Source organism: Fulmarus glacialis, unplaced genomic scaffold, assembly GCF_000690835.1.
Source record: "Fulmarus glacialis isolate BGI_N327 unplaced genomic scaffold, ASM69083v1 scaffold15821, whole genome shotgun sequence".
NCBI classification, from domain to species: domain Eukaryota; kingdom Metazoa; phylum Chordata; class Aves; order Procellariiformes; family Procellariidae; genus Fulmarus; species Fulmarus glacialis.
In genome coordinates, this window is record NW_009191065.1 from 1,790 (window position 1) to 12,856 (window position 11,067).

Consider the following 11,067-nt stretch of genomic DNA (forward strand, 5'->3'; position numbering starts at 1 on the left):
AAGTCTTGTCATCTAATCTGAAGCTTGTGTATGTTAGTGTAACCTTCATGTCAACTGTATGAGAACATTTAATACTTAATACCGATTGGTGGTTTAATTTGCTTCTGTATTTAAAGCAAAAGTACTTACATGCATAACTATGCTTAAATTTGTTACCTGATTTTATGAAACACTGTTTTATTGTGAATCTGAGAAGTCTTGCAACTTAAATCTGGACTTTTCTGGGATTTCCAATAGATAGACGATGTGAATAAAAAATTTGATAATCTGAAGAAACTTCAAGACAATGAGTGGCAACCACTTGATGTCCCGAGCAAAGCAATTGTCAAGGTACGAATAGCCCCTAAAGCGTGTCTCCTAAGGCATCAAGATGCAACACTGTGTTGAGATATCTAAAATAACTAGTAAGCTGCTATTGCAGTAATGAATACTCTTCTTAAATGGAAGTTTCTTGTAAAGCCCTACTCATCTGGCTTCTTTAGATGTTAATGCTTAAAAATTCTGTTAAATTCTTCTCCAGATGCACCCTTCTCCCTTGCATCTCCCAAGTGTACTTGTATTAGTTGGTGTTTGTAATGATAAGTTGCCTCTTTTGGCTAGGAAGATTAGAACTAAGAATTAACAATTACTCTTTTGAAGTCATTGGACTCTTTGCTAGTAAGGGAAGTCTGTTAAATTTAGAATAGAAATTTACCCTTCAGATGTAGAACACTTTGTCTGGGCCACTGGTGTTGGCACTGACTTAACCGAAAAGGAAACCACACAGGAATTTGGCAGTGACTGCCAGTTTTGAGCTGTGAGTGCTAAATTATAATGGTGTCCCATTAATACAATACCATGGGTAGCATTATACTATTGATTCTCTAAGCACAAGTGATTCTGACACTATCCAAAATAAGTTATTGCTCATTGCAAAATAAGCTTTAATGTAAGCTATTTTATCTAGTCTTTGGTTTGAAATGTACAATGGCTTCTAATGACTGAATATCAAGTCATATTCATATTGCCTAAACTCCAAGTTCCTTGCGACTGCTCAACTAATTATAAAAATGATATGAAGGTTGATAAGAAACTCCAGGCCCAGGAAACTGGAAGGAATGTAGTCTGTGTGAGCTGCCCATAAATGTCAGAACCTTACAGATGGTACAAGACACAAAACTTCCTTTGAAGAATTGAATGCCGGGAGAGACTTCACTGGCTGACTGGTGTCTGTCCTGCAGTTACTTTATCTCCCTGCCACTAGGAGTCCCTGTATCCCACTATTTTATAAAATGTTAACTGGCGTTGTTACAAAAAAATTGTACTGAGTATTTCTGAACTGCAGACTTAATATGAAGAATCCTTAATATTGTCATCACAAACTAACCTTAATAGCTGAATGGCAGTCCAAGAGATTCTGGAGATAAACGGAGACCTTGTTTCCAGCCTGCCTGTTGCTGTCTCTATGTGTGGCCAGCAGCTGCGTAGATGTTTGCATGCAATTGTTTCTATCTGAAGCTTCCAGATATGACCTAGACTTTCTTACAATTTCAGAAAAAGACTATTCCAAATGGAGTGTCTAAACCAAAGCTGGGAGCAGCTGGCAGAACTGCTGCCCGAAACCGGCTTGCTGCTATAAAAGCAGCTATGAGGGATAAAATGAACCATGAGGGAGCTGCGGATTGTACACATCGGGGGAAGCTACCAGAGGAGGAAAAAGTGGTTTTTGAAGCGGGATTTTTCAGAATTGAAAGCCCTGTGAAAACCTTTCCAGGTGGGTGAAGCTTAATCATGATTTCTGTGACCTGAAAGTACTGAAGAGAGTTTAACCAATCTCATTGGGGAGAGGAATTATGCTGTTTATACTGGATACAACTCCAGTACTGGACACCATTAATATTTCAACTAGTGGTTAATTACATCAAGGATCCAAAGTAAACTGTTCTACATGAATGTACTGATTTGAGTGATTATGGCAACATGAAATCTCTGCTTAGACAGAGAGGTAAAAGCGGCTGGTTCATGTTTTTTCAGCGCGTGTTTAACAATCAACTTTTAATCTGAGTGTTCCCAGACTTAGCTGACAAAGCTGTTCATCGAAGTCAATGCAGGCTAATGTCCTCTATTTGTAAGACAGGAATTGGGATTTTTTTTGAACTAAATCTCTTGCAGTGCTGTCTTCCAAGCTGCAAATAAAGTATATCTGTAATCTGTATTCATGTTCAACAAGATCGTAACGTAATTCCAGTCTGCTATAAAAGCTGTTTAATAGGTTTTTTCAGCAGATGCTCAAAATGTAACTTTATTTTCAGTATCTGTCTTACTGCAATCTATGTGAAGCCAATACTTTCAGTAATCCTTCAATCTTTGGGAGCCATTCTGCTTCTCTCTCATTTCTAGTTCATAAGTTGACTTTGAATTTTCCAGTTTATTTTTTTGTGTAGATCTCTTTCCTCATCACAAGACTAGCAATTTTTTCGTATGCCTCTTGTTATTAGAGGAGACCTTCTGAAAAGCTTTGAGCAACACTGGGTTTAAGCAAGATACAGCAGAGAATCTGTTATAAGAATCAGTTCTGAATCTCTGTCTTTTTAATTCTGTTAAAATTATCTAATGTAAAAGATGGAAATTAATGACAGCTTTCACTAGATGGACTTTTTAATGAGAACAGCAAGTCTCATTATTTCAGGTTCTTTGTGAAGCGATAGCCATTACTGAATTGGTTAGCCGGAGTTAAGGTAGTTTTGTAATTTATTGACCTACTCTTGTCACCTTTTTTCAATTTCTCCTTGCAGTGTATATAAGATTTCAATGTAATATTTGTATAAGACAGTTCAGCATGCAGAAAACAATAGTGTTCCTAGGTGTATATAAGGTTTCAATGTAATATTTGTATAAGACAATTCAGCATGCAGAAAACAATAGTGTTCCTAGCTAGAATCCAAACAAACAGTTAATTTCATGTTCTGGAAACTGCTGTAGTAATGAAACATTAAACACACTTTTTCAGGCTTGCTTTCAAAGGCACCTCGCAGATCTTCCCAGCAGACTTCTGAAAAACTGGCAACTCCAAGATCATCCAGTAGAGCTTTGCTTCAGAGCATTCCTTCTGTTCTTTGTAACCCTGAGGATACAACTGCAAAACAAACACCACCAGTGCTCAAAGGCTTCCACCCAGCACAAAATTTGAAAATGCACCAATTTCCCACTGGAAAAACTCCCCCACTGGAAAAACTCCCTGGTGGTTTTCTTGAACAAAGGTAGACATCTTAAGGCAGCTTTTAATTAACTTTGTACAAATAATTTTATGGTTTTAACTGAAAGAATTAATATTAATACCCATTAAATGTTATTTTCCAATTTGGCAGTGATAAAGGTTGCAAAGTCCTTGTGTCTTTTCCTTCCCTCAAGCAAATATTAAAACCTTTGCCCAAATGTAATTTTGGTGCTGGGGTAGAAGTTAATTTTTTGCCTGGAAAATTTGATAGAGCTGACCAGTGCCAAACAAGCAAGTATAATTGCAGAACAAATTGCAAATCAAAAGATGGTTGAAGGTGGTTGATGAAGGTGATTGAGAAGAATGAAAACTGTTTGGTTTCTCTTTCAGCGTTTCCATAGTTGCAGAAGAACACAGTCCTATTGCTGGCATAGCAGAGGGAACTAAGGTAACTCCTGAGTAGTTCATTTGTGTGCTTTAAATATTTCATTATTATTAGCAAAAAAAAAGTTCTTTTTGTTAGCCCCAGACACTTGGATTTCTGATCAAATCTCATTTAGATATCTTCTGTATTCCTCAGGTTTTGCTTTTTCCTTCTCCGTATGGACATAGATAGGGACTGCTGCAATTTGGGGACCTTGTCTAGCTCTTTGGGAGCTATCTTTTGTGGGCTGCTGTATGACAACACTTGTTGCTTGGGCAAGCAATGTTCCTTTGAAGTCCACTACCTGTTTTCTGGTGTGAATTTTTTTAAATGCTTTTGTATTTGGGGACCATGACTAAAGGCAACAGTAGTATTTAGCTCCCTGGGTCCTCATGCTGCCATAGCAGAGCATTGGGCTGTTACACTGTTTAAAGGTATAGCAAGAGCAGTGTTACTAATACAAGTATCAGAGTTCAGAAATCCATGCCCTGAAATGTCTGAGGACTTGGTGACATGCCTATGTTTGAGTAGCCTTAAAAAAAACCACGAATGCGGCCTCCATAGTTTAGATGATACTGTGCTACTCAGTGAAAGCCACTGCTTTGCAGTTAATTATCCTTTAGTACCTTTCATTGAAGTGAAATCAAATGAAGTATCTTAATTTTATTTGTTACTGCTTGGATCTGTGCATGACTACAGCAGTCATTTCTTCCCTCCACCTCTCCATATATATAATATATATTAAAAAAAAAAATAATCTTGGTTACTAATTTGTTATTATGCCTTTTACTTCATCCTTTCCCTGACAAATGAGAAATTGCTTGTTGGTGATGTTGCTCTCTGGGGAAAACTGTGGTAATCTCTAATTTTCAGTATGGCTGATACGGTTTTCTTGAGGTAGTCTCATTAGAGAACATCCTCAGAACGTTTTTGGCACTATAAGTTTAAAACCTTCTTTCATGTGGAAGAACTTCCTTTATACTCTCTAAGAGATTACCAAGCTTACAAGGGTGTTTGGGAAATACTTAATGTGAAATGGATCACGATGTTAAGTTGCAAGCCTGTCCTTTGAACAGTGTCTGGAGTTAAAACGCTGTCTTTCCTGAATTGTCTATAAAAACTGGAGATTAGACATATGGACTTGGTTTGACATAACAGGGATGTGCTGGTTTCTGTAAACTCACATCCCTTGAATGTCCTAGCTACCTTTTCACCTTTGCTTTCCACATCAAAAGCTGACAAAGTTCCTTTTATCACAGACAAAACAGAAAATAAGAAAGCTTCCTAGTGTCATAGGTGCTGCCTCATGTCCGTCTGATTTCACTGATGCTTTAATTTTGGCTCTCTGGGAAGCAAATATAGCTACTGCAGACATCTTAGCTTCTCAGAGTGCAAGGAACAGTTAAAATTCCTCTTTTTCAGGTGCTGGAAAATTCTAGCAGTGAATTAAAAGTAACGGATGGCATGGAAGAGATGGAACTATCTGCTACGGAGCAACAAGGACAAGATATTGTCATGTGCAGTCCGGAGAAGGAGACCTGCACAGAGACTAACTTTGCTCAGTCCAGAGAACCAAAAATACATCAAACAGGTGCATATCTTAAAGCTGCTTAGTATAGTTTGTGTGGTATTGCTGGGGCTTTATGATTATTCTAAAGTTTTATGATAGTCTAAATATTGCTCTTTGAAATCACCATCATTAGAGCTTGGTTAAGCTATGTATGCTGTTAGCAAAACCTCCTTTAGCTAGTATGACTTACACGTGTTGCACACAAGCAAACAGTGCCCCTCAGATTTTTTTCTGTATAGTTTCCATGTAATATGTGAAGGAGAAAGCTAATATAAAAGGCTTGAAGTAGAAGTAAATACAGACAGTTTAGGGATTTTTTTTTCAGTAAATGCAGAAAACAATACTGTTTTTTCAGCTTTGGCAGCAGCATCAGACTAACTTTTAAAAAAAAAAATTTCTTATTTTTCAGGTGTTTCATGTAGTGATTTGACATCCATTGGAAGAAATCCTTTTGATATGGTAAGTTGACCTTCAGGTTTATTTGACTAAAACAATCTGCTTGTTATAGTACTGTTAACCTTTCCTACAGAATCAGTTACTGCAGGAAGTAAATTAAACTCTGTAAGATGTTATCAAGCCGATTCATATAACTTACTGTAAGTACAAGCCATGATTCCTGTCTCCCTGCTCGGGCTCACACTGTTGTTCCTTATTGCACATGATGAGTGTTGGATGAATCTAGACATTTGTAACAGAAGAATGTCTGATTCTTGTCAGATTGATCCTTTAAATTATATTTCATGTGGATTTCCTTGTAAATATTTACTAACATAATGAAAGGCCTGGCCTTTTCCTTCCACTTTCTTCTTGGACTTTTCCAGGTCTGTCCCATCCCTTTTTTTCCTTATAGCTTTATCTTTTAGAGCTGGAAGTAAGATTTAACAGGGAGAAGCACGTGTGCAAAAACTTTCAAATTGTTAAAAGAATTTGGATACACAGCTTCCTTTTTCTCATGTGAAAAGTCCTCTTTAAAATATGAATTACTGCTTTAAATGGACCACATATTGACTTCTTATTTTATGTCTGGAAATAAGCTTGCAAAATTTCTCTTAAGAAAGTCATGGTACTTACAGCAGTACTTGATTTTGAACTGTGGCTGTTGCTTTGAAACAGTATCATAGTTAAGCAAGCACGTTTTAATATACTTAGTACATCTACTGAATCGCTGCAGGTTTCAGATCTGCCTGACAGATCCATGCTTTGCTTTTTCTAAAGCTGCGATGTGTCCACGGTACTGAGAGGCAAGAGAATTGCATGCTTCTCCTGTTCCCTTGTCAAAAGCATTTTCCGCTAGTTTTTGTCCCATGATGTTTAAGTGGCCTCTCAAGTAGGCAGGGCACCTGACAGTAATTACAGTTGGTCTGGTGTTTATATAGATGTCATTAGAGAAAGGGGAATTTGCTATTAGCTTATTTCATGTGTTGTTGCAGTGGTGTTTTGCAGAGCAGATGATTGTTCCTCAGCCACTTACTTCATTCTCTGATTTCTCCCACAGCCGATGATGGATGCTGAGCTTCCCTTCACTCCAGTCAAGAGCAAAGCCCAGAAGTTTGCAGCAGCTGAAGCATTCAGTGACCTCATTGTATTTTCTCCCCTTTCTCCCTCTGGGGAAAAATGAAGAGTGACTTGAAATTCAAAATGTGTAAATTATATTAACAAAAAAAACCAGAGAGGATATCTGGAATACAGTCTGCTGCCCTTGAACTGTTCTGAGTGAAAGAATAGCTGTAGTATTTTGTAGCAGAACTTACTAAAATATTATATTTTGTAACATTTTATGGTGCAGTCATTATGCACTGTAAGTGCTGCTGTATATTAGTAGCAGGGTGTTTGCTGGTTATACCTGCTGTATCCAATGATTGCATATTCTGACTACAACCTGAAATATTTTTATTTTTGTATAATTTCATGTATTTCCTGTCTACTTCAAGTTGTAAAACTATTCATCTTTAAGCTTTTCTGTCCTGACCTTACTTTTAACGCATGAATTACTGTTATTATAAGATGCCTATCAGACGTACCTGTGCCCTATTTTTGGTGCAAGGGCACCTTCTAGGGGTAAGACTCAGCCTGTTGCCTCCCCCAAAGCACTGTTCCACGCTCCATCGCTGTTGTGAGGGTACTGTTGCACCCTTAGGCTCCAGGATTCTGTGCATTAACAACTCTGCCTAATCAGCAGATGTGGCAGGGTTTGATGCATGTAATTCTTTCCTGTGGGAGTCTTCCTGGTGTTTAACAACCACTTGCTTTGTAATTGTAGAAACTATCTCAGAACAAGGATTTCAAAGTCAGAAAATATCTTTTCCTGGCAGCGTATTAAAATAGGCATTGATTATTATTTCCTTTAAGGACACAGTTTTCTATTGAATATCTTAAGTACCTTCAAGCCAAACCCTATTGTCTCTTTGCTTTTTCATGTGAAAAATCTCGTAACCTCTTTCTCTGAATGCTTGACATGTTAACCTCAGCCTCTTCTCACATCTTGTTCCTTATGCACTCTCTTATCTGGACTCTAATATATTTATATATAAGGAGCATGCCAGTTATATATACTCTATATTTGAGTAGTAGTATTAGAGTACCTCCAGTTATATTTTTAAGAAATACCTGACTGGGCTTCTTCTTGTAATGATGACCTTCATGTAACACACACATTCTTCCACTAGCTTTTATTTTAAACCAAGCAAATCCCTCAGCAGAAGGCATTACCACTACAGCTGGGGGAGCTCGTTTGACATAAGTTTTAACCTGGAAGCTGTGTACTGATTACACTGAAATAAATAGAGGAAGCTAATGTGACTTGATGTTACTGTGCTGGAATCAACTTTCTTCATTACTAAACTCCAATTACAGGGATAGTTTCAAACAGATAGCTCTAAATGACTTGCCTGCTCTGTTCAGTCATCAACACTGTGGTAATGAGGGATTTCTGACATCTGACATATACATGTAAGCCAATGTTAGCAGTGTGCTGGTCTAGGCTACTGCATCTGCTGGAAACTTCAACACTGTGCTTGTTGTAACTTGGCATCTCCAAGTATAAACGAAGTGACTGTTATAAGAAAATATGAGGCATGTCAAAGAGATCCTTGAAAACTTCAGTAGTGGCTATTGCACTGTTCTTGTTTTGCAGACAAGACCAGGAGAATGACTCACGGCAAAGGGAACATACTTTTTTTTTTTTTCTTTTTTTACCAGTCTGACTCATGAAGTGACCTTGCCAATAAGCTTCCCCACCCTTGAAACCAGTCTTGACTCACACAGAAGTGATGAGGGGAGAGAAGCACAGGGCTCGTGACCTGTTCCATGGAGTATGTAACACTTACACAAATTGGATCTCCCTTGGGAGGGAAGCACGTTCAGACAGGCTGATTTGGGCCACCAGAAAGGCAGAATGGGCCTTTGAAACAAAGGAGAGGGGTAACTTTTCTAGCCATGGTCTGGGGAAGAGGTTTTGCTTCCTCCAGCTCTGAACCCCCTCTTGAAATACCTCATTCTGGTTAGGCTCAGAGGCTCTCAAGTATTCCCTGTTTTCCAGTGTTTCCTAGTGGAATAACATCAGTGAGGCGACACTTCTGAGAATTACGCAGAACCCATTCATAGCCTGATCATGCAACTCCTCCTCCCCAGGAGGGGAACGTAAGTCCTTTGCTGCACTATTTTGATTTCTTTAGTGAAAACGGAATAACTGCTGTACCTAGCAGAGCAACTGAGGCTAAAAATACCAAGTTACTGACTGCTGTCTGGTACTTGGAGAAGATGGGGTTGAAGATTGCTGCCCTTGGTCACTGGACCAGCGGCAGTACGCCACAGGCTGCTTTCCCAAGTGCTCCTCTCCATACAAATCAAACAGCTCCTAGTAGTCATCCTTTGGCAAAGAGGTTCTCTGTCTCTACAGCAAGAATTCAGATACTTCCACATTTGAACTTGGCTTGCTGGAGGATGTCGTGTCTTTTGAGATCTTATTGAAAACAAATTTTACTTGTGAAAGTATGTTTTATTACCTCAAACTATTCATGTAAGAAGGCACTTCTGTTACAGCCATATTAAGAGCACTCAGTTTGCATTAAAATTACACCAGCGTCGTTATATCATGGTCGGCATGACGCTGGTGAGGGTGATGTCCCCGGCAATGCAGAGTTTGGTGATCTCGTTCAGCTTCCTCTCGCGGAAGTTGTACTGCAGCAAGTGAGCATCGTCAACCGCTACCTTGAAGTGATCCACCTCACAAAGGATCTGGAGCTGAAATAAAAACCCCAAAAGATAACCATCAGATTTGTTTTAGGAAGAAGTTTTAAGCCACAAACTCGAGCAGGCTGGCACTGGCTAAAGGCTGCTGCCAGCTGAGTCCAGACCAGTGGTATGTGGACAAGCTGGTGCAGCAACTCTCAGCTGCAAAAACACCGGTGACCTTTGCCTTTCCCAAAGCCCTTCCCCTCCTTGGTGTTTTAGCCCACAGTTTCTGTCTCCTTGTGACTGTGATAGTATTTTCAAGACGCAGTACTGTACGGTTCGTGCAGCGAGAGCTGAGTTCTCACCAAATGTGAACCTATTTTGCAGGAGAAAAAACTCGTGAAGAGAGCTTGGCTGCTAATGGGGGAAATGCTTTATAGAAACCTGCCCAACAACTGCTGCAGAATGACGGTGTAAATAAGGAGGATTTAATAATTGGGAATAACAGAAGTGGGGAGAAGTTATACCCTGGGCACCTGGACCTGCAGGAAGGGGTAAGATGTGCAGGGAAGGTGCCGTAGACCTGCTGCGCTGGACAGCCAGGGAAGCACACCAGGCGACTGCCCCAAAAGCACCCCTGGGAGCCAATTCTTGTGCAAAAGCACCAAGGTCCTTACAGTGAGTCCTGTTACGCAGCCCCGACCAAACCCTCCCAGCTGCTGTTGGTACATTAAGACTGAGTTGGGGGGTTTTTTTGGTACCTTGAAGGGTTTTCCAGCTTCAAATGGAAACCTGGGAGCTGTCCTCTCCTCCTTTCCCCAGTTATTCTGAAACATCGAATTACAGACGATGACTTTTCTGTTGTCTTCCTTAAAGCGGGGATTAAAGTGGAAGGCAACGTCATTCCCTTTCTTGAAATCCAGTGAAAACCTGCAAAGACAATAACGGATTCGCTGATTTTTCTACAAAAGCCCTGGACTCTTACAGGGCTTGCCAAAAGTAGCAGCAAGCGGGCAGAAAAAAAAAAACCCACAGATGCCGTTGGGCAATGACAGGGCATTTACACATTTATTTAGTTTAATATTTGATTTTACACCAGGCAGGTGTTATTCAGGAACAGAAAGCAAATTCCAGCCCCCCCCGCTCTACCCAGCAGCACCCCATGGAAACTCCCCCCGCCCTCGGTGCTGGACACCCCCGGTACCTGTTTGGGTTAGAAAAAAAAAAACCCACAGATGCCGTTGGGCAATGACAGGGCATTTACACATTTATTTAGTTTAATATTTGATTTTACACCAGGCAGGTGTTATTCAGGAACAGAAAGCAAATTCCAGCCCCCCCCGCTCTACCCAGCAGCACCCCATGGAAACTCCCCCCGCCCTCGGTGCTGGACACCCCCGGTACCTGTTTGGGTTGGGGTTGACGGTCCCCGTGATGGTTATGAGCATCCGAGGGACGAGTCCTGCCTGCAGGGGCAGCTCGAAGGGGACTTTCTGGAAGACAACGGGGATTTGGTGTTAGTAAAAAAGCACGTCAAAAGCCAAATGCTTGGGCAGGGGCTGGGTAACAGTGTGACACCGTGACGACCCATGCCACCCGCCCTGGGGACAGCCAGCCCCAGGTCCCTCCCGTGGCCAAAATCAGGCAGTGAAGACACAGAAACCCTTATAATATGATGGAGCCGTTACCATTGGAGGAGCCGGT

The 11,067-nt window shown here is 40.4% G+C and overlaps 2 protein-coding genes across 2 annotated transcripts in view; one reads left to right on the forward strand and one right to left on the reverse strand.

Moving 5' to 3' along the window:
• The window catches only part of LOC104083161 (disks large-associated protein 5-like), a gene marked incomplete at its 5' end in the record, with an annotated part of 8,235 nt that extends 1,427 nt beyond the window's left edge, over nucleotides 1-6,808 (forward strand). Inside the window, 7 exons of the mRNA XM_009586558.1 lie at nucleotides 238-330; nucleotides 1,534-1,753; nucleotides 2,990-3,239; nucleotides 3,587-3,644; nucleotides 5,043-5,211; nucleotides 5,600-5,649; nucleotides 6,686-6,808. Of these exons, the coding sequence (XP_009584853.1) occupies nucleotides 238-330; nucleotides 1,534-1,753; nucleotides 2,990-3,239; nucleotides 3,587-3,644; nucleotides 5,043-5,211; nucleotides 5,600-5,649; nucleotides 6,686-6,808 (963 nt within the window). The remainder of the gene's footprint in view (nucleotides 1-237; nucleotides 331-1,533; nucleotides 1,754-2,989; nucleotides 3,240-3,586; nucleotides 3,645-5,042; nucleotides 5,212-5,599; nucleotides 5,650-6,685) is intronic.
• A 2,468-nt stretch (nucleotides 6,809-9,276) lies between these two features.
• Nucleotides 9,277-11,067, reverse strand: part of LGALS3 (lectin, galactoside-binding, soluble, 3) — a 2,429-nt gene continuing 638 nt past the window's right edge. Inside the window, exons 2-5 of the mRNA XM_009586556.1 lie at nucleotides 11,052-11,067; nucleotides 10,768-10,856; nucleotides 10,125-10,293; nucleotides 9,277-9,432 (exon numbers count right to left, since the gene is read on the reverse strand). The exon at nucleotides 11,052-11,067 is cut by the window's right edge and continues 299 nt beyond it. Coding sequence (XP_009584851.1) covers nucleotides 9,277-9,432; nucleotides 10,125-10,293; nucleotides 10,768-10,856; nucleotides 11,052-11,067 — 430 coding nt within the window. The remainder of the gene's footprint in view (nucleotides 9,433-10,124; nucleotides 10,294-10,767; nucleotides 10,857-11,051) is intronic.